This window comes from Durio zibethinus, chromosome 20, assembly GCF_047325235.1.
Source record: "Durio zibethinus cultivar Kanyao isolate XHJ-2024 chromosome 20, ASM4732523v1, whole genome shotgun sequence".
Classification (NCBI taxonomy): domain Eukaryota; kingdom Viridiplantae; phylum Streptophyta; class Magnoliopsida; order Malvales; family Malvaceae; genus Durio; species Durio zibethinus.
The window spans coordinates 24,330,573-24,354,848 of NC_143181.1; the positions used below are offsets into that span (position 1 = coordinate 24,330,573).

At 31.8% G+C, this 24,276-nt stretch overlaps 1 protein-coding gene across 2 annotated transcripts; it reads right to left on the reverse strand.

The window, feature by feature from the left end:
* Positions 1–6,994: 6,994 nt before the first annotated feature.
* On the reverse strand, positions 6,995–22,637 carry LOC111315797 (uncharacterized). 2 transcript variants are annotated; one of them, XM_022917811.2, is made up of 5 exons: positions 22,430–22,637; positions 19,801–20,000; positions 18,433–18,534; positions 7,402–7,453; positions 6,995–7,314 (listed from the first exon to the last, which is right to left on the reverse strand). In XM_022917811.2, exons 1-5 carry the CDS (start codon positions 22,518–22,520, stop codon positions 7,202–7,204), a joined length of 558 nt encoding a protein of 185 aa, XP_022773546.2. In that variant the 5' UTR covers positions 22,521–22,637; the 3' UTR covers positions 6,995–7,201. The 2 variants fall into 2 exon arrangements, with proteins under 2 accessions (XP_022773546.2, XP_022773547.2); XM_022917812.2 differs by lacking the exon at positions 18,433–18,534.
* Between the last annotated feature and the right edge of the window lie 1,639 nt (positions 22,638–24,276).

Sequence of the window (24,276 nt, forward strand, 5' to 3'; positions counted from 1 at the left end):
TGCATTTGAAATCATAGTAGTATCCCGAGAAATGTGAATTTACTAAAATACCCATATAAGGGTATTTTCATAATTTGACTTTTCCAAATTCAAATTTTCACGAAACTTTTTAGATCTCAATTTCATAATATTTCATAATTTTTGGTGCTTTAAAATCTCAAAATTGAACATGGGAACATTAATTTATAATAGAATGGCCTAAATATTGAAAACTTTATATTAGGGGTGAAATGATCTTTTCATAGGTTTAGAGGCAATGTAAATCCAACATTTGCAGTGAATAATATAAACCATTAGATATCCTTTGAAGTTTGATCCATTAGTAAAAGTTTATTCCTTGAAAGAAAAAAAAGAAAGAAACTTCAAGGAATAAACTTTGGCCTTTAGGATGCTACTTGTTCTGAGGGCTTATATTCACCAAGAAAAAAAAAAGCCATTTTTTTTGTATAAAGAAGGGTCTACCGAAAAGAAGAAAAAGAAGCTAGCGAAAGAAAAAAAAAAGAGAAGAAAGGCTTCTGGAAAAAAAAAAGAAGAGAGCAAAAACACAAAAGAAAAAAAAAAGTGAGAAAAGCTAAGTAAAAGAAAAGAAAAAAAAATTTTTAAGAGAAAGTTTTGGAAAAGCAAGAGCTTTTCACAAAAGAAAAGGAAAGAAACCAACTTTTAGAAAAGTTCAAAAGAGAAGGTAAGACAATCCATGACCATGGTCACATAAAGGTATATATTTGCCATTCTATATCATTGGTTGTGACCATTTTCACATATGCCATTATATTTTTTGCAAAGTGTTCATAGTTGTTCTTTGCATGCTTTGACTTTGGCATCCATGTTGATAAAGTTTGAGGCTTTATGTGTTCTATGTTTCTATTTTTTTTTTTTTACAAAAATGGTTGTCAATTAAAAAAAACCTCATCTCTTTTTGCTAGAACTGCCAAACATCTTTTGCTTCTTCTAAATGCAGCAATAATTGGGGTCATTCCATAAAGTCTTCCACCATTGCTTCTCCATTTTAAAGTCTTTGCTTTTCCACCTTTCATGACTAGCTTTTAGTTAGCCTAAGCTAAAACATATAAAAGACTTGGAAATCAGCTTGGAATAATCAAATCATGTTTGGCTTCCCCTAAGCAGTCACGGTTTTGGATGTCATTCTATACAGCACCACCCATTTAATGTGGAAAGAAGATTTTTAACAAAAAATGGTTTCTAAAATAACAAGTGATAAGTAGTTTGGAGGGGGAAGATGGTTTGTTTTCTGGTCACGTTAGTTGCTTCCACATTTATTGTTCTATTTTCTGCGTAACTTATTGATAGAAACCTAAAGCTTTATCCTTTTTCACGTTTTTTGGTCCCTTTCTGCATATGGTCTATGGGTGGAAGGCTGAAGCTTCATTCTTTCATGGTTTTTGATTTTTTTCTCCTACATATGGGTTGTTAGAGGGTGAAAGTTGTTTTGCATGTGGGCTACTTATAGAGAGTCTTACAGCTTCACCTTTCTTTCGTGACTCACTAGTTGTTACATGAAGGTAGGTTCCAAGTCATCTTTTTGGCTACCACAAGTTTGAGACTTCATAACTCGTCTTTCTTGTTTCTGCCATTCTTGTGATTGAAAAGTAGTTCATGTTTAAAAAATGTATATACATGATCATAGCTTCATGGAGGCATCAAAAGCTATGGCGTAGGACCATGGTGGTGGCATAATTGGATCTCACATATTTCTTTTAACTTAGACATGAATACAATAATAAAAATAGAGTAGTAATTTTCTTCACTTAGAATCTTGTGATGAATATAATTTTATAAAATTTATAAAGCTTAAAGTTTGTTCCTACAAAGTTTATTTTCACGTGTATTAATCTTAATCATACTTGTATTTTATTTTAGGTTGTTTAAATTCAATTGTGAGTTTAATTTTATGCATTGTTATTTTCTTTATTGATTAGATTCTTATGCTTGTTTTAATTCAATGATTCATGCTTAAATCTATGTTTGGTACATTGTATTTTTACTTTTATTTTTTTTCATGCACTTTAAATTTATGCCTAGTAATCAAAGTAATAACAATAGTAATATATTTTATACAATATATATATATATATAAGTAGGTAAGAAAATAAAATTCATTTTTTTAGAACAACTATAAAAATAAGCTTGCTTCAAAAGTCTGCCTAAATGTTAGAGATTTTTTGGGAAATTCATAAATTACTAAAATGCTAAACTTTTTTTGTAATTTATAAAGATTTACATGAAAACTTTTCATGAAGTAATCTATTCTCGAATACCGCCTAGATGCTGGAGTATTTAGAAAATTTTATTTCATTAAGAATTTTCATACATTTTCACAACTAAAAATAAATTTATTAAATTAACAAGTGTAAAATAATACAAATAATGGGACTAAATTTTAAATATAAAAATTTACATCCAAACTATACTTACATGTTGGAGAATCCATGTGATTTCTTTATATTTGAAAACTTTATTCTTAAATTCATACTTGATCATCATTTTGCATTTGTTTCATTTTTAAATTAATGTCTTCATTTATAATGCATATATATATATATGTTTGCTCTAGTTATAGATGTTTAATATTAATTATATCATATTTCATTTTTTTTACACTAAAAGTTTTCTTAAAATTTTAGTTTTGAATAAATAAAATTAAAATAACATTTTCATGAAATATAATGGATTGGTACTCTGCCTAGATATTGGAGAGTCATCAATAATTATCATTTACAAAGAATGTTATTTTATTATTTTTTTAGAAGCAATATTATGATAAATCTTAATGAAAATACTGTCTTCAAATTTTGCCTTCATGTTAGAGACTTCGAGAATATTTCTTTTATTTGAAGATTTTCTTAATATTCCTAAATAAATTATTTTTTAACTAATTTCTCACAAAATGAAGGGAATTGTAATTAATTTCATACAAAAACCATTTCTCTCTGAAATTATAAATAACACATAATTAATTGGTACAAATTCTATGGGTGTTACGGGGTGCTAATTCTTCCCTACGTGTAATTGACTCATGAACTTAATTTTATTTTCATAGATCAAAATTATCTTTTTAATAAACTCATTGTTTTTATTAAAAAGATAAAAATTTTGGGTGGCCAATCACACTCCTAAAAAAGATTGGTGACGACTCCTCATATTTTTTCACAATTTATTTAAATTTTTACATCTAGCGATCGAGTACCCAGACTGATACGTTACGATAAGTACCTAGTGATGAACAGAATGTCGACTTAGGAAACTTTTTAGAGATTTGGGATACCTTTAAGAATAATGGCATTTCTGATGATGCCATTCACTTGCGATTGTTTCCTTTCTCTCTTCAAGATAAGGTGAAAAGTTGGTTGACTTATCCAACACCAAGTTCAATCACAACTTGAGATGAGTTGGCTAAAAGTTTTTTAGCTAAATTCTTTCCACCAGCAAAAATTGCAAAGATGAGGAATGGCATCACAACTTTCATATAGTTTGACTTAAAATCCTTGTATGAAGCATGAGAGAGATATACAGAATTGCTAAGAAAATGTCAACATCATGGGTTACCTAAATGGTTTCAAGTCTAAATTTACTATAACAGGTTGGTTGGACACACTAGGATTACCATTGTTACTGTTACAAGCAATGTGCTTAAGAGCAAATCCATTGATGATTCTTACGATCTGATCGAGGATATGGTTGCTAATGGTTATCAATGGTTAAATGAAAGGATTACACCTAAAAAAGTCATTGGGGTCATGAGCTCGATACCGTCACTGCTTTAACTTTGTAAATTACTACTCTAACTAAGAAATTTGATGCCTTAGGTCTTAGCCCACAATTTAGTCAAGTCTATGCTATCTAGAGTCCATTCATTGTTTGTGATATTTGTGATAGTAACCATTCAAATGATAGTTGTCCAATTAGGATCGAGTTTGTCCAGTTTATTATTTAGCCTAATTATAGTAAAAACAACTGTAATTCTAACACTTACAACTTAGGATGGAGAAACCACCTAAATTTTTCATGGAGTAACAATCAAGGCAAGCTATCAAACTCCAAACCCATATATCCATTAGGATTCTCTGTACAACCTCTTCAACCTCAATACTAGGCACACCATGCACAGCGTCGGGTGCGTGCAATCTTGTACACTCATTCACCTGCAATTCATGTTTTTGTATCTAACTTAATCATTTTCCCTAAAACTCACTATTTTCACATCGTTTTATATATTAAAAAAAATCGTATTTCAACTCCTTTCAAGCTCCATAATAACAAAATAACAATTTGGAGCCAAAAATGCAAAAACGGAATCGGTTTCAAAAATTCAAGAACCAAAAGCTTCAACCCAAGCTCTATTGGTAGCACTAACAACAACAAAAGTGATTGGTGACCTCCACGATGAGTTTGGCTCTGATACCAATTTTTGAATTTGCCCAAAACCTCACCGAGTCACTAACACAAGTTATAATTAAAATTAAAAGTAACCTAGATACGAGTGAAAGCTCAATCCCATTAAATTGAGGTCCACAAAAGTGATGCCATTGTCCTTGCTTCTTGGTGCCTCTTTTAGGGGTCTAAATAGAGAGTTATACAAAAAGAAATGAGAGAGTTGCTCTTTACTCGAAACTAAAGTTATGAAACCTAATGAGTTGACCTCATATATATGAGAGCAAGAACCTTTTTTAACACATTAATCAAAATTGTCACATCCCATTATAAATCCAAATATAGAATTAAATTTGAATCAAACTTAGCAAATATCATACTACATGATCATGTATATTACAATATGGTATCACTATAATTACTTAGAATTTAACATTAATTGACTTAAGTCCAGATAAGTGACTGTGTTAGTCTATAGTATGAGGTAAATGCAACACATACAACATTTCTTCCCTTTTGTAGGCATTCTTAAGTAACCTCCATCTCTTGGAAGGCCTTGTAGAAAAGTGATTGCCACCATCTCTTAGAGGACATTTGTTGTTCTCATCTTATAGACAACCACGCTCGACAAGCTCAAGACTTACAAGCTCTCGTCCATAAATTACCACCATGTCCCCTGATGATTGCAAGCAATAGCCTTTCATGGCCATCCAAGTCATTATCTTGTAAAATGCGAGCATATCCATCGGTTTCGCCTTTTTCTGTGTCGTAGCTGATGGCCAGGCATTTGTTTATTTCACTAAATCATGGGCATCCATTTGTAAGTCAGAAAAGGACTTGGCTTCTATTAACAATTTCCAACCAAACTATTTGAAGGACTTAATCCAAGATCCTTAAGACATTTGGTCCATTTTTCTCAAGCAAAAAGCTAACCCGACAGAATTGGTTAGCATTATTTCATTATGTGATTTGCTAATTCAATGTCAACAAATTGAAAAAGGTTGATCACAACATAGTGTGTGGAAGAGAATAAGAATGAACCACTAAAGCTATTAACCTTTTTAGTAAACATTGCTTACATGTGGGTTTGTGCCATGAAAATGCAAAAGACTGAAACTTCTCATCTCCTTTTAACTGATGGTGAAGAGACATGCCATTTTATTTGCCAAGCAAATTGTAGAAACCAAGATTATGCCCACAAAATATTTCAGAAATTATCCACAACCATGTTTTGCAACTGCTAAAAAGAGCAAGCTACTTGGAGAAATGGGGATTATTGTCGCTGCAAAAAGGTATCTTAAGAGAAACTATGGAGTGGGAAAAAGGACAATTGACAGGCACAAAAGTGGGTATCAAGAGTAAAAAATGTAATCACTAAATCTTCAAGCTTTGTTATAGTTACTGAGTTGACAAAATTGCGAGTCTACGACAAAGATTTGGGTGGGGAAGACCAACAAAAAGTGAGATCGCTCACATTGGCTATTTTAGATCTTCTTGTATGGCTAACAGTAGGGAAGAAGATGGTGTTGAATTCAACTTAGCACTTGTTGCAGATTAATTGGATAATTTCAATATTTTTTGGCCCAAAATTGTTCAGTTAGTGATAAATTAACCTAATACTATTTTGCTGTAGATGGCTTAGCACTTGCTCTTGTTTGCTTTTCTTAATCGTAATCGTTGTTTGTGTTAGCTCGTATATGCAATTTTAAATAATAATAAGTGTTGGTCAAACTCAACGTGGATTAAGAGTGTTCATTCTATTAATTTGGATAATTTTGAATTAAATTATGTATATTAAATTAATTAAGTTATTTTAATTTTTATTACTCAAATCAAATTTATTAATTTTAAAATTTTAATTTGTTGAATTTAATTTAATTAAATTTTAAATTAATAGAATAGTAAAACATATTTAAGTTATATTAAATTTTAAACTTCTAGTCTTTAATATCTAAAATATGAAATAAATTAAATAAAATTATTTAATAAAATATTCAAATATCAAATTATTAAATTAAAATTGTAACTTATAAGATGTAACGATCTCATTCATTTATTTTTAATTTTATATTTGAGTTTCTTATATTTCGATTAATTTAATTTTCAAGCTAAATTAACTGAAAATTAATATTTATCAAAATTTGTTTTTGATATCAAACCGAAATTAATTTAATGATGAACGATCAATCAAATCAAATAAATTCAATTTATAATAAAATTAAATAAATTCAATTTATTAATTTAGTTAAAACTGAAATATAAACGTCCCTCCTATAATTTCACTTGTTTATCTCTTTGTTAGAGTCGATAATCTCACTTCGTGGAATGGGTGTGTGAGTAATATATTTTCTTTGTAAAAGCAAAAAAAAAAAAAGAGTAAAAATCAATGATGTTTTCACTTACAGTAGTGAATTAACTTTTAAAAGCAAACTAACAATATTCAACTTGAATCCTGACTCTTATATTTAGGACTTTATCAAGTTCATTTCTCCTGGAACTAATGTCTAACAACCGACTTATATGTTAAACAACCAATGCAGTCGGCCATTCAAGAAGGCCTCTATTTTGGTGTGTGCAACAACTTTCAGGTGATAAACATTTGAAGTGGAGAATAAAAAAGGTTTTATAACAGTTATCAACATCAGTCAAATGCACAGGTATAAACAACTGCGTAATACTACACTCGCAACTACTTGAAACTAATCTAAAATTAATTCACCATGCATACCACTATACACTTTCCAACTTATGATGTGTTTAGCTTTCTGTGAAGAACTAGTGAGCTTTCCTTTATCCAATGCTCCAATCAACTTTACGAACCTCCATGACGATAGTAAAGAACAGACCGATAAATGGCAGCAACATGGAGAAAGCAGACGAGAACTATAAGAAGATCATCCAAGAGGCCAACTATCCCCAAGATTGCTGTGATTTGACATCAAGCATTTATGATGTTAAACAATTTTTAGTTACCAACAGTTCCCAAGATAATTCATCAAAATATAATGTTACCTTCAGGAATAATATCTATGGGGCTGAAAATGTAGATGGCACTTAAGAACATCTGTGCAGAAGAAACAGAATAAGACCGTGTCTATAAAAAAATTGATAAAAAAGAATTCTTTTACACCAATTAAATACTACAGTAAACATCTAAGGCAATGAACCGAAACATAGAATCCAATAACTTATTCAATTTACTCTAAAAAATCTAATTTAACTGCAACATGATGTTTATCCTATAACAAATTCAATCACAAATTTTGGATGCCTACCAATTGCATTTAAGTATAAAGAAGCCATGCAAAAGAAAGAGTTTGGCTCGACTCACGTCATTTATTACAGCAAACAAGCTTGAGTTAAAATCTAGGCTTATTTACAAAATCAAGCTTGAATATGATCATACAGCTATGTTACATGGACTCAAGTAAGGGTATCTGGTACAGTTGTGTATCTAAAGGTTTAACACTCTAAATCCTCTTTCATCCAATATTTTGGACTCACAGAATTGGCTAGAAAGGGTCAGAAAATAGGATACAAATGAATAAATACGTCTTATTATAATATTATAAATTTTAAATTGGGCAACTTCACTGTCTTATTAGAAAGTTAAGAAAATAAATTTAGGCTTTTACTAGAAAATTAACAATAAATAAATAAATTAGGGGTTTGGCCCTTTATTTTGTAAAAGGATTAAATAATCAATATTATTATGTCGACCCAATGGTCAAGACGTATTTTATAATTCAAAAGATTTTAAAAATGAAAAGGAACACTGAACAAACCCACAGGCAAAGAGATCTCTTGCCTACCCATTCAAATATTTTCTCATCTTTATCTTTGCAAAGTAACTCTTTCTTTTTTTTTTCCACTACTCTTTGGCTCTTCGTTCTCTTCTCCTGTTCTCCTTTGTCTCTTTATCTCTATAGCTTTTACCTTGACAGGGAAAATACGAATCTGTGTACCATATACCATCAATATGAAGGACAAAAACAAAAGCTTTACACATCTTCCAACCATCTATCAAAAACCAATCATCTGCATATTTCTTGTTTTTATTATTTTGTGATCAATTTGTTTTAAGAAGGCAAGTCCGTATGTCTACTACATGTTAGACACAAATTGTGTCTGTATCCTAGTCGTGTTGTCTTGACACAGGTATAGTGGCCAAAACTACCAAGTCTGAAAAAGATAGGCTTACAAAAGCTTGACCTGAAAGCTTGTGGGCCTATAATATGATATATATATATGGGAAAACACTTATTTACAGTTGATTGTAATCTTATAATTTGTATATTTATATTTGTATCTCTAGAATTAAATATTTGTATCCTTAGAATTAAAGATAAAAAAATAGGATAGATAATCTCTCAATTACAAGATCAGTTTTTAGAAAGATTTAGTTTCTTAGTTTACCTACTAGTTAGTTGTATATAAACCTGTGGGAAAACACTTATTTACAGCTGGTTGTAATCTTGTAATTTGTATATTTATATTTGTATCTCTAGAATTAAGTATTTGTATCCCTAGAATTAAGGAAGATTTAGTTTCCTAGTTTAACCCCTAGTTAGTTGTATATAAACCTAAGATTCTTGTATAATTGTTGATAAGCAGTTTTTCAATATACATTCAATTTCCACATGGTATCAGAGCTTTAGGCTCTTCTTGGGAAGAAAAATTTTCAGCCTTCATTGCTGACTTTTTTAGGCCTTCATTGCCGACTTTTTTAGGCCTTCATTGCCGAATCCTATTTAGGCCTTCATTGCCGAACCCTTTTAAAGAAAGATATCACTATCACCCAATTTGAGGAAATGTTAACTGAAAAAATCACTGGAGTACTACAGATGTCTCAGAAACAAAGAGAGTTTAACAGGGAAGAGATTGAAAAGCTGAGAAACTTATTGAAAATCCTTGAAAAGCCTACTATGGTATGTTCTTTGGGTAAAGTTTCTAGTTCAGGTAAAGCTTCTGGTTCTCATGGATTAAATGTCTCGGCTAAGCCTATTACGAGTTCTTGGGTCATTGACTCAGGAGCCACAGACCACATGACACATTCCCCACAAAAGTTTAGTACATATAACCTGTGTCCTAGTAATAAGAAAATTGTTGTTGCTGATGGTTCACTTACCACAGTGGCAGGATTAGGAGATGTTCAAGTTAATCCCTCGTTTTTTCTCAAAAATGTTCTTCATGTTCCTGGATTGTCTACTAATCTGATATCTATACAAAAACTTACCAGAGATATGAATTGCAAAGTAACTTTTTATCCCTCTTATTGTGAATTTCAGGACCAGAGTTCGGGGAAGATGATTGGACTTGCTAAGGAGAAGGATGGACTATACTATCTTGAGACATCAAATAACACAAGTAGTATCAAAAATAGTTTACCTTTGTCATTTTTTTCTGAAAAATCTTCCAATAAAGACAAAATCTGGCTTTATCATTTTCGTCTTGGACATCCTTCTTTTGGAACCTTGAGAAACATGTTTCCTTCTTTGTTCAAAGAATTAAATGTTGAAGATTTTCATTGTGATATTTGCGAATTTGCAAAACATAGACGTGTGTCTTTTCCAATCAGTAACAAAAGAAGTTCTACTCCTTTTTACTTGATTCATAGTGACATTTGGGGTCCCTCTACAATTCTTAATATTTCTGGTGCGAGATGGTTTGTTTCATTCATAGATGATTGTACTAGGGTCTCTTGGGTTTTTTTACTTAAATCCAAATCAGATGTGAATAGTGTGTTTTTAAGCTTCCAAAACATGATCCAAAATCAATTTAGAGTAAAAATCAAGAGATTTAGGTCTGATAATGCAAAAGACTACTTCAACCAGAGTCTATCCACTTATTTTCAAAAAGAGAGGATTATCCATGAGTCATCTTGTGTTAATACTCCACAGCAGAATGGAGTGGCAGAGAGAAAAAACAATCATTTATTAGCCACAACCAGAGCCTTTCTTTTTCAAGCAAATGTACCTAAATCTTATTGGGGGGAAGCTGTTCTCACTGCCACACACATTATAAATAGGTTACCTTCAAGAGTTTTGGGATTTAAAACTCCTATGGAACTACTCTCACAATTTTATCCCAACCTCAATACCACAAACAATCTCACACCTAGGATATTTGGTTGTACATCATTTGTTTATGTTCACAGTCATAACAGGGGAAAGTTGGATCCAAGAGCGATTAAGTGTATTTTTGTGGGGTATTCTTCAACTCAAAAAGGATATAAGTGCTATCACCCTCCTACCAAAAAATTTTATGTGTCTGTAGATGTCACTTTTGAAGAAAATAAACCATTTTTTACTCAACCTTATCTTTAGGGGGAGACTTCATTCATGGAAGATAAGGATAAAGACTTCTTTTTGCTTGATTTGCCCCCTTCTTCAACATTTACACCCATTAATTCTTATGAGTCGAAACCTGTTTCTGCTGAGCCCAAGTCAAACATTGAATTTGAGTCTGAATCCATTCCAAATACGAAAGATGTGACAAAGGATAATATTGTTCTTGATTCTATGAAGGAATTACAGGTGTACTCAAGAAGAAAAGTTCCAGATCCTGAACCAGTGCCAATCCAAGAACCTGATCCTAACTCTGAAAATGAGGTAACTACAGTTTTTGACTCTGTTTCTCAAAATGAGCATGAATCTCCTAAAACTATAGCTAGTGATTATGATTTGCCTATTGCCATTAGGAAAGGAACCAAAGAATGTACCAAGCATCCACTATACCCAATATCTAATTTTGTGTCATTTGAAAAATTCTCACCATCCCACAAAAATTTTCTTGTGAGCCTAAACACTATTTCTGTTCCAACTACATTATCCGAGGCATTATCCAGTGAGAAATGGAGGCAAGCCATGAAAATAGAAATGGAGGCCTTAGAGAAAAATCAGACATGGGAACTGGTAGAGTTGCCTAAAGGAAAAAATTCAGTGGGGTGTAAATGGGTTTTCACTGTAAAATACAAGGCAGATGGTACTGTTGAAAGGTATAAAGCCAGGTTAGTGGCTAAGGGCTACACTCAGACCTATGGAGTGGATTACCAGGAAACCTTTGCTCCAGTTGCCAAGATGAATACAGTTAGGATTTTGTTATCATTAGCTGCAAATTACAATTGGCATCTTCAACAATTTGATGTAAAGAATGCTTTTTTACATGGTGATTTGGAAGAAGAAATATATATGAAGGTTCCACCGGGATTTGAAGGTCATCTAGCAGCAAACAAAGTATGCAGGTTAAAAAAGGCTTTATATGACCTTAAACAGTCTCCTAGAGCTTGGTTCGGGAGATTTGCCAAAGTGATGCTAGCAATGGGATATAAACAGAGTCAAGGAGATCACACATTATTTATCAAGCACTCTGATTCAGGGAGAGTCACAGTTCTATTAGTGTATGTTGATGATATAATTGTAACTGGAGATGATGAAAAAGAGAGAGAATCTCTAAAACAGTGTTTGGCTAGAGAATTTGAGATAAAAGAGCTAGGGAGATTGAAGTATTTCCTAGGAATTGAAGTAGCTCACTCACGGCATGGTATTTTTATCTCACAACAGAAATATGTGATGGATCTTCTGAAGGAAACTGGGAAGCTTGCATGTAAACCTGCAAATACTCCTATAGATCCTAATCATAAAATTGGAGAAGCTAATGAAGATGCTGCTGTAAATAGAGAGATGTACCAAAGATTAGTTGGAAGACTCATTTATCTCTCACATACTAGACCTGATATAGCATATGCTGTGAGTGTGGTAAGTCAATTTATGCATAGTCCTAAAGAAGTGCACCTACAGGCTGTCTACCGTATATTGCACTATTTGAAGGCCAATCCTGGGAGAGGTATCTTATTCAAAATAGATTCGGGGTTAGTTCTAGAAGCATATACAGATGCTGATTATGCAGGTTCAGTAACTGATAGAAGATCTACCTCAGGCTACTGCACTTTCTTAGGTGGTAATCTTGTGACTTGGAGGAGTAAAAAACAGAATGTGGTGGCAAGATCAAGTGCTGAAGCAGAGTTTAGAGCAATGGCTCAAGGAATTTGTGAACTACTATGGTTAAAGATTATCCTAGAAGACTTGAAGATCAAGTGGGATGGACCAATGAGACTCTACTGTGATAACAAGTCTGCAATAAGCATTGCACACAATCCTGTGCAACATGACAGAACAAAACACATTGAAGTAGACCGGCATTTCATAAAGGAAAAACTAGACAGTGGGTTGATTTGTACACCTTATGTATCAACCAAGGGTCAACTTGCAGATGTGTTGACTAAAGGTCTCAGCAGTGCAACATTTCAAGAAATTATTTCCAAGCTGGGAATGAAAAACACCTATTCACCAGCTTGAGGGGGAGTGTGGGAAAACACTTATTTACAGCTGGTTGTAATCTTGTAATCTGTATATTTATATTTGTATCTCTAGAATTAAGTATTTGTATCCCTAGAATTAAGGAAGATTTAGTTTCCTAGTTTAACCCCTAGTTAGTTGTATATAAACCTAAGATTCTTGTATAATTGTTGATAAGCAGTTTTTCAATATACATTCAATTTCCACAAAACCTAAGGTGCTTGTATAATTCTTAATGAGCAATTTTTCAATATACATTCAGTTTTACTCTTAGTTTTTTCACACAGTTTTATTTTTTTAGTTTTTTCACATGGTATTAGAGCTTTAGAATCTTTTTCGAAAGCAAAATTTTCAGCTCATTATTGACCTCTATTTTAGGCTTTCATTGTCGAACCCTGTTAAGATCTTCATAGCTATTTTATTTTTTCCTCTTTTTGCCTTCATTGCTAAAAGTCATTTCTGGTTATATCTTAAGACTTGTTTCAGTTCAAAGAAAGATATCACTACCACCCAATTTGAGGAAGTGCCAATTGGAAATATCACGAAAATACTACAAATGTCTTAGAAACAAGGAGAGTTGGAAAGAAAAGAGATTGAGAAGCTGAGAAGGCTAATGAAAATCCTTGAAAAGCCTATTGGGGTATGTTTCTTAGATAAGGTCTCTAGTTCAGGTAAAGCTTTTGGTTCTCATGGATTAAATGTCTAGGTTAAGTCTATTACGAGTTTTTGGCTCATTGAGTCAGAAGCCACAAACCATATGACACATTCTTCACAGAAATTTAGTACATATACCTTGTGTCCTAGTAATAAAAAAATTGTTATTGCAGATGATTCACTTATTATAGTGGCAGGATTAGGAGATGTTCAAATTAATCCCTCATTTGTTCTTAAAAATGTTCTTCATGTTCCTGGATTGTTTACTAATCTGATATCTATACAAAAACTTACCAGAGATATGAACTGCAAAGTGACTTTTTATCCCTTTTATTGTGAATTTTAGGACCAAAGTTCCGGAAAAAAGATTGGACTTGCTAAGGAGAAAGACAGACTATATTATCTTAAGACATCAAACAACACAAGTAATATCAAGAATAGTTTACCTTTGTCATTTCTTTCTAAAAAATCTCTCAATAAGGGCAAAATCTGCCTTTATCATTTTTGTGTTATACATCATTCTTTGGGAACTTTGAAAAACATGTTTCCTTATTTGTTCAAAGGATTAAATGCCAAAAATTTTCATTGTGATGTTTGTGAACTTGCAAAGCATAGATGTGTCTTTTCCAGTTAGCAATAAAAAATGTTCTACGCCTTTTTACTTGATTCATAGTGACATATGGGGTCCCTCTACAATTCTTAATATTTCAAGTGCAACGGGTTTTATTTCTTTTATAGATGATTATACCAGGATCTTTTGGATATTTTTACTTAAATCCAAATCAGATGTGAATATTATGTTTTTAAGCTTCCAAAACATGATCCATAATCAATTTGGAGTGAAAATCAATAGATTTAGGTCTTGTAATACAAGAGACTATTTTAATTAAAGTTTATCTACCTATTTCCAAAAAGAGAGGATTATCCATAAGTCATCTTATGCTAATACTCCACAGCAAAATGGAGTGGGAGAGAGGAAAAACAATCATTTACTAGCCACAACCCGAGCTTTACTTTTTCAAGCAAACGTAAACTGTTCTCATTGCCACACATATTATAAATAGGTTAACTTCAAGGGTTTTGGGATTTAAAACTCCTAAGGAACTACTATCACAATTTTATCCCACTTTAATATCACAAACAACCTCACAACTAGGATATTTAGTTGTACATCATTTGTTCATGTTCACAGTCACAATAGGGGGAAGTTGGATCTTAGAGCAATTAAGTGCATTTTTGTGGGATAATTATCAACTCAGAAAGGGTATAAGTGTTATCATCCTCCTACCAAAAAATTCTATGTGTCTGCAAATGTCACTTTTGAAGAAAGTAAACCATATTTTACTCAACCTTATCTTTAGAGGGAGACTTCATTCATGGTAAATAAGGATAAAGACTTCTTTTTGCTTGATTTGTCCTTTTCTTCAACATTTTCACCCATTAATTCTTCTGAGTAGAAGCTTGTTTCTTCTGAGTCCAAGTCAAACACTAAATTTGAGTCTAAACCCAATCCAAACACAGAAGATGTGACAAACGATAATATTGTTCTTGATTCTATGAAGGAATTACAGGTGCACTCAAAAAGGAAAGTTCCAGATCCTACACCAGTGCGAGTCCAAGAATTTGATCCTAACTCTAGAAATAAGGTAACTATAATCTTTGACTCTATTTCTCACAATGAGCATGAATCTCCTAAAACTATAACTAGTGATTATGATCTGCCTATTGCCATTAGAAAAGGAACCAGAGAATGTACTAAGCATCCACTACACCTAATCTCTAATTTTGTGTCATTTGAAAAATTCTCACTATCCCAAAAAAATTTCGTGTGAGCCTAAACACTATTTCTGTTCCAACTACATTATCCAAGGCATCATCCAGTGAGAATTGGAGGCAAGCCATGAAAATAGAAACGGAGGCCTTAGAGAAAAATAAGACATGGGAACTAATAGAGTTGCCTAAAGGAAAAAATCCAGTTAGGTGTAAATGTGTTTTCACTATAAAATACAAGGTGGATGGTATTGTTGAAAGGTATAAAGCCAGGTTAATGGCTAAGGACTACACTCAAACTTATTGAGTGGATTGTCAAAAAACTTTTGCTCCAATTGTTAAGATGAATACAGTTAGGATTTTGTTATCATTGGCTACAAATTACAATTGGCAACTTCAACAATTTGATGTAAAGAATGCTTTTCTACAAGGTGATTTAGAAAAAGAAATATATATGAAGGCTCCACCGAGATTTGGAGGTCATCTAGAAGCAAACAAAGTATGCAAGCTAAAAAAGGCTTTATATGGCCTTAAACGGTCTCCTAGGCTTGGTTCAGGAGATTTGCCAAAGTGATGCTAGTAATGGGATATAAGTAGAGTCAAGGAGATCACAGATTGTTTATCAAGCACTTTAATTCAAAGAGAGTCACAGTTTTATTAGTTTATGTTGATGATATAATTGTAACTGGATATGATGAAAAAGAGAGAGAATCTCTAAAATAGTGTTTGGCTAAAGAATTTGAGATAAAAAAGCTAGGGAGATTGAAGTACTTCCTAAGAATTGAAGTAGCTCACTCATGGCATGTTATTTTCATCTCACAACAAAATTATGTGATGAATCTTCTGAAGGAAACTGAGAAGCTCGCATGTGAACCTGCAAATACCCTTATAGACCCTAATCATAAACATGAAGAAGCTAATGAAGACGCTGCTATAGATAGAGAGATGAACCAAAAATTAGTTGAAAAACTCATTTATCTCTCACATACTAAACCTAATATAGCATATGATGTGAATGTGATAAGTCAATTTATACATAGTCCAAAAGAAGTGCACCTACATGCTGTTTACCATGTATTGCACTATTTGAAGGCCAGTTCTGGAAGAGGTATCTTATTCAAAAGAAATCCGGACCTGGTTCTAGAGGCATATACAGATGCTAATTATGTAAGTTCAGTAACTGATAGAAGATCCACCTCATGCTACTGCATTTTCCTAGGTGGTAATCTTATGACTTGGAAGAGTAAAAAACAGAATGTTGTGGCAAGATCAAGTGTTGAAACAGAGTTTAGGGTAATGGCTCAAGAAATTTGTGAACTACTATGGTTAAAGATTATCCTAGAAGACTTGAAGATCAAGTGGGATGGACCAATGAGACTCTGCTGTGATAACAAGTATGCAATAAGCATTGCACACAGTCCTGTGCAACATGATAGAACAAAACACATTGAAGTAGGCAAGCATTTCATAAAAGAGAAACTAGAGAGTGGGTTGATTTGTACATCGTATGTATCAACCAAGGGTTACCTTGCAGATCTGTTGACTAAAGGTCTCAGCAGTGCAACATTTCAAAAAATTATTTCCAAACTGGGAATGGAAAACACCTATTCACCAACTTGAGGGGGGATGTGGGAAAACACTTATTTACAGCTAATTGTAATCTTGTAATCTGTATATTTATATTTGTATCTCTAGAATTAAAGACAAAAAATTAGGATAGACAACCCTCAATTATAAGATCAATTTTTAGGAAGATTTAGTTTCCTAATTTACCCACTAGTTAGTTGTATATAAACCTAAGATGCGTGTTTAATTCTTAATGAGTAGTTTTCCAATATACATTCAGTTTTACACTTAGTTTTTTCACACAGTTTTATTTCTTAGTTTTTCCACAATATATATATTATTTTAAGTTTAACTAGGCTTGTGTTTTCAAGAACTTTAGCCAGAACATCTACTTGAAAAATCCTAGGGATTCAAGTTTTAACAAGCCATGCTTGAACATGCTATTTTCAAACTCACATGAAACTCAAGCCAAAGCCTGAACAACTAAGGACTCAACTCAATGAGGGTTGATTGCACCCCTATTTGAAAATTCAATCCCCAAAAAGTTTTGTTGATGATATAGCAGATTATGCTCTTATTTACACTTATCAGATCAACATACAAAATGGCATGATGATCCAAGACATGGCTAAAAAACCATAATTGAATAGAAAAAAAAAGAATTAATAAACTTTTTACAATAAATGTCACCCTTCTTTTTCTTATTACCTTCAACATATTACCTTTCAACAAGTCCCTAAACTTATTTTTAAATTTCTTTTGAAAGTTTCTTAGAATTATTAGCTGTCACACCCCATATAGAGCAAAAGAAATAATATTTTCCCTGCATAATCCTGAAATTAGCATTAAATTTCTGAAACTAGAATTTATCATTCGTGTTTTCAAACTACCCAAATTCATATTTGTTCTATTCAAGGATTAATAAAGAAGCAACTAATGTTTCTTACTTGTACAGGATGAATATTCCAAAATTTTGTTGCTATTGTTTGCAAAGGACATAATAATCCAGATCTAATAAGAATGCAAAGTTAGCCAGACTAGTGTTTTGAAGGATTAGTAAGCACTTTTTCCTTTTTGCGTAGAATGCTTCAAACACTAATGAAATAAACAATTCAACAGAAAGCATTTTTGTATCATCTTTTCTCCTTTTGACTTCTTAAAATGCAAGAAATATGATTTGAAAAGGATGGAGCAAGTATTTCTATGCAAAAAGGCTATGTTACTCAAACTCCTAAAAGTGAGTGTCAAATATGGGTAAGTGTCCAACACAGGAATATTCAATCGTTTTTTAAGTTTTTTCATATATTTAGAGGGTTTGAACTCCATACTTATGTTTATCAAATATGCATCATAGACATGCACTTTAAGGAAAATGTAAAGTCTGGACAACAAAAAGGTAATGAGTCCTCACAAGGCTTCAAAAAATGAGTAATCTCTATTTAATGTAGTTACTCATAGCAGCATTAAACACACATAAGTGCTCCATGGCCATGCTTAAAAGAATTGATTAAGCATAGGCTCTGCTATAAATCTAAAGACTCCTTTGAATTCAGCAGAAGGAAAAACTAAAAACTAAAGGTCTATGGGAATCACTAAATCAGTATTATATGAAAAAAAAATAAAAACAAAAAAAACATTCTTCAATAAAGGCTGATGTAGGAAGGAAATGATCACAGATGAGATAAACTGACTTAACTGCAAGATATACACGAGCTCTAATAACAAGAGGAAGAGATCTTTGAGGATCTGTCATTTCTCGTAACAACCTGCGGAGCAGAAAAGGAAGGTCTTGCAGTCTCTGCACAGAAGAAAACCCAAAATTCAGATGTCTAAATAGGGTAGCTCTGCAAAAAGTCAAAACATTGAAAGTCCTTATAATTGCCTCTGAATTTTGTACTAATAGGTCAATCCTAGGATTGAATGAGTATGGTATATATCTATGATAAGTGCACGAGAATGTTAAAGTTGAAGAAGTTCCAAGATGCTCAAGATGCTAGTTGGTATAAAGATTGCTTAAAACAATCAAGAACAATAAACTTAAAAATTTTAGACACTCAGAGTGGTATGTGATGCAAATAATTTGTATGTTGGGAAAGTGGCGCCATCTGCAATATTCAAGATCTGCTATCTCTGATACCAAAAATGATGCAGCTAGATGCAACATAGTAGCTTGAAACTTATGGAATGAAGAAAGAAGAGAGCAGAATAGAAGGGAGAGAGAGAGAGAGAGAAAAGAAGAGAATTTCAGATTTTGAGGAATTTGTTGTAATTTATTCCATGAACGCTACAGACTGTACTCGCATTAATTATAACAACCCCAATTTTACTCAGTTGTCCATTCCTCAACAAATAACTAACTTGCTGACCAATTTAACAGAAACAGTTAACTACTAAAAAGCTTGACTAAAATGGACTATTTCCGGACCTCATAGTCCATTTAATTTGGCTCATAACATAAACATCAAAGAGTTTAGAATTATGGTTTCTATTCGGAGGTGGACATTTTTAAGAAATTCCTTGCATTGGCCCGAAAGAATTATTCATTCTGTCCTAATTTTATGTTTGTTTATGCTAAGGATTATTGGCTGATCATCCTTCCAAGTTTCCTTCAATTTGAAAGTTAAGATAATTATTGTACATCACGGTTTTGATTATAAGCAATGCAGTAGCATCTAGTTCTTACTTTCAGTCAAAATGGTGATGACACTTAAAAAAAAAAAATGAATCACACTTTCGCTTTTTATCCAAAAAGTTGACACTTTTATTCCTTGGTCAAGGGCATTTTTGGAAATGAGATCAAATTAAGATAAATGGTCAAAGTTTTCTTAATCAATCTTCACATTAAACATAGGACTCTATTTATGGAACAGACAAGCAGTATACATTTTGACACACTGGTAAGGCATTACATTACGTTGAATTGTTATTTTGAGAAAAACAAGAAAAGAAAGAAAAGAGACAAAAGTTAATAACCTTGCATTGATAAGTAAAAAGTAAGGTTATCTCACAGAATAAAGGTTGTTAAGTTGCATAGCAAATGCAACAGATGCAAATGTACACATACCTGAATGAGACCATTGGATTGTCCACCAAAGTAATGGTTGTATTTTTCAACCTTTTCCAGAATCTCAGCAACTGCTGAGTTATGACGCTCCCTTAATGAAGCCTCACCAGGAACCAACAATGTAATCGGACGTCGACACAGGGGGCATTTACATGGGTGAAATGTGGATCCATGATGCCAAACAAGCATAATACAATTACCTAGATAATTGTATGAAACCAAAAAAAAAGAATTATTTCATCATCAAACAATGGTCAGGACTACATATTGTATCCACTGGATAGACTTAAATTGATGCCATATTATTTTAGAAGAGATTATCATACAGTCCAAATTTAAGTGGTCCTACCAACATAGCTTATGCAATAAGCCACAGCTACAGAAAATAAAGGCTTAGCAGTTTTTAACTCTACTAAGTGAGGTATAAGGTTTAATATGTATTGGAATTGATTTCCCTGAGACAGGAGATAGAAGGAGTAGTCAGAAAGCAAAGCAAATAAACAATAACTGAACTAAATTTATTAATAAAATAACATTTGCAAACAGAAGTAGGCACTAAAGGTTGATTCAGTAGGGTGATAGGATGATTAAGCTAGCAATATGTGGTTTTAGATGTTTTGAAAGGACAATAATAATTGAAAGTAATAGATATAAATCAAACAAGAAATTAAGAAACAGCTTCACTGTGTTTATGCTGCAAAAATAAAGCATTACTTGACCGATAGATCTGTGATTAGAGGGCGGGCATAGCATATGTTGAGAGGGAAAGAAACAAGTCAGGAAGATGGGGCCTTGAGGTTATAAAGGAGGGATAGTTAGGTATAGCAGATTCTGAAATTACTCAGTATATTATGAGAAATGAGGGAAAGAACAAGAAAAAGGAGATAAGGACAAAAGAGAAGTTCAGGCTAGAAATTTCATAAAGGCACGAAGAAAAACATTATTGTCACTAAATTGACTCTTAACAATTCCAGAACAACAAGTATTTGTATGTCTTTCTGGACATGTATTTCTGTACGGTGTAAATCTCAGTAATTCTAATAAGACTAAAATTCCTAATATCATAAGATTTAGTAAACTTAAAAATCCACGGAAAACCAAGACTCAGCTCCAAAAAAGACATAATTGACCATAATTTAAATGGTTTCCAACAGAACAGAAAATTAAAAAATGAAATCAATAAAGTACAAGACTAATGACTCAACTAACTACATGGTCTCTTTTAATTTCTTCCACAAGACCTGATAATTTATATAAAAAATGAGATCAAAATCGATAGCAAATTGAAAAGGCATAAAACCTGTATAATTATGATATAAAGACGGTCTTTAGTTTAACAATTAAATACTACACAACGTTAAGGACAGGGATGGATCCAGAAAATTTTTTTACACAGAGGGGGCATGCCTAATATAAAAGCTATGTAAAATTTTGTAAAATTAAATGCAAAAATTAACTTCAACAAATTTTTTCATAGTATAAAAATTCAGATACCTATTTATGTTATATAAACTGTTTTTATTAGTACAAGAAAAAGTTTTTTTTTATTTAGAAAAGGAGCACTTTATTAAACCTAAATTCAAGTCATTTATTTGCTTTTGAATTTCAAAAGAAAATGGAAAAAAAAATCACTTCAGACAAAAACAATAAATATATATGAATGAAGAATTAAACAAATTCAATTTTTGAATTTAATGAATAACATTCTGTGCAATGTAATATTGATATTAGTGTATGTATCAAAGAAATATTAACTATCTACTTGTATTTTTATTATATAATGAAGATCACAAAGTAATAAGCAAAAAACAAAAAGGAAATCCTATATATTAAGATCGTAACAGAGTGGAGCTTTAACTTTTAGGAAAGAAGATATTTGCCATTATGTATTGATGGATAAATATATTTTGGACAATTACCTAGCTAACAATTTAAATCTTTTGGTTAAGCAATTTTAAAATGGTATTAGGTAGTCCATGACTCGAATACAGTTCACGTGTCCGAAATCTAACATATGAGTTTGCATAAGAGAGGTCTCATAGTATGAATAAAGTTATCCAATAATTTCAACTTTTGAGTAATTCTTCACATCAATTATCTTGGTTTTTTATAAAAAGATGAAAGAAATAAAAGATAGGAACGCATTTTTTTTTTCAATTTCGTGGGGGCAAAATTAAGATTTTTACAAAAATTTTACATATTTATATATTATATTAAAGGCATTTTAGGATCTGAGTCCGTCCCTGCTTGTGCATAATCAACATAATTGAGAGACATATATCATAGCAATTGTAGAATTTTGACTCTTTTTCATCTCATTCCAATTGTTTGTTGGTACTTTGGCATCAAATCTTTTCCCTAATGCTATGAACCCAATTAAAACAATAAAAATGAAATAAACGAAAATCCTAGAGAAATACAAAATTGGAATATATGAATTTGATTTTCTTAATACTAGCTATTGTTCGTCTCCTAACAGCAGATGTAAATGGCCATCAACATTTTCAAAAATTAAAGTCACAGAAAGAATTTACAGGAAAAAAAAAGGCACATTTTCATAATCCTGGTTTAGATCAAATAAATTTTAATTGAAACATATGAAAATTGTAGAGTAAGAAAAGAGAGGCACCGCAGAACCAATGAGAGCAATTGGCTTGGCAAGGAACGTTAAAGCTTCCATGGCAAATAGAGCACCAATCGTTCGCCGGAGGCCCCTCCATCGTCTCGCGCGAATCTCAATTTATTAGTCTCATCAAACACTGGATTCATCGTTTTGGTAAAAAAACAATCTGCTTCATATCTGGGCCGTACCATTGCAGGAGCCCACTCAACGTCTTCGACCGGCTTTCCTCGCACTCCTACTATTTCAAATATTTTAATAATTAATATATTTATCTCAAAAAAAAAAAAACTGGTTAATTCATTTTTTATTTTCCATTTTAAGAAAATAACTAAAGTGATTTTTTTTCAAATTCTGATTTTCTTAAAAGTTTATAATCTTTTAACTAATTTTGAGCCAAATTATCTTTAAACTTCAATATGACTTAGTGATAAATCAAAATACCTAAATCATGCATGCAGTATTAAAATGTAAAATTTTGTTTAAACAAAACAAAAATAAACAAAGCAAGAATTTTTTTAAGTTAAAAGATTGAAAGTTGTCATTATAAATTCAAATTTTTTATTTTATTTTTTTGAGATTTCAGCTTCATGGACCTTTATTGTTAAACAATAAACAAGTACCTTTATTGTTGAGCCTTTTATATTATCATTTCCTTTGTTCATTTAGCCTCAATAAAAAGTCAAAAGCCTTTTCTATGATAATTTATCCTTTTTTATTGTTTTCCCCTAACCTAATATGCTTATACATGTTTTTGGATATATTTATGTATTTAGGAGGAAGAGAGGCACAAGAAATTAATGAAGAAAAAAAAAATAAATAGCAAAATCAAAAAGTTAGGCAAAGTTTAAAATAAAAGGCCAAAAATGGCTTAGTGAAAAAAAAAAAGTTGAAAAAAAAGAACAAGATGCCTCAAAGTTTTGAAAGTTCCAAAGTTTTAAAAGTTTCAATATTAAGTCCAAGAAGTTCAAGAAAGTAAGCAAAAAGGGTGTTATGAGCCTAAAATTTCCTTGTTCCTACCTTGACCCATCTCTTACATTACAAGTCTTCAAGACCTTTTGATCTTGAGTCAAGTATATAAGTTTAACATTAGTGGAAAGGAAAGAAAAAAGTAGACATATGAAGCATATTTATCTTTGAGTTAATATATGACGATGTATTTTACATTCTTTTTGCTTAAATTATATGTATAGATTAGAGATTGAGTAATTTCATATGCATGAAGATTGTATGAGATTGAAAGCTTACTTTTTCAATGAGTTTTGTGTGAATCTATGTTTGTAATTACCTTTGTATTATGCTATAATACATGATTGAGAATTTGTGCAGTTTTTGACTTTATGCGCATGTATATTGATTTTTAGTGATATTAATTTGTGAGCTTTGCTTGAGGACAAGCAAAGGTTTAAGTGTTGGGGTATGATAGCACTTAAAAATATAGAGATTTTCAACTTCATTTTTATTGAAAAATTTTAAAATTTGTTTGAATTTGGTGAATTTAATGTGGTTTTTCTTGATATATAGGTTTTTCTACTTGGAGTAGAATTTCTACTCATTTTAGGGCAAGAGATCATGCAAGATTAAAACAAGCATTATTTTTGCAAGATTCAGCTAAGCATGTAAGGAATGGATACAAAATTGACTTGAAATAGGAATTATGATGGCACTATAACTTCTACATTGATTTGGTTTTCCCATTCACAAGAGCACTTCTCGATGCACATGTGATAATTGAAGAGTTTTGATCAAGAAAAGACTCTAAAGCATTCGACCAAGAGAGTTTTTGTCTAACTATGACTTTTTTAATCTTCATTTATAGGGTTGTATTTCAAGAAAGATTTATGAAAGATAAAATC

Excerpts from the sequence above, each read along its gene's own strand:
- LOC111315797 (XM_022917811.2), bottom strand. The coding sequence starts at position 22,520 with ATGGAGGGGCCTCCGGCGAACGATTGGTGCTCTATTTGCCATGGAAGC. Across the intron at positions 18,535-19,800 it reads AATCCAATGGTCTCATTCAG|AGACTGCAAGACCTTCCTTT; the intron begins GTATGTGTACAT and ends TCTTCTGTGCAG. Across the intron at positions 7,454-18,432 it reads GAGCTCGTGTATATCTTGCA|ATGTTCTTAAGTGCCATCTA; the intron begins GTTAAGTCAGTT and ends TCTTCTGCACAG.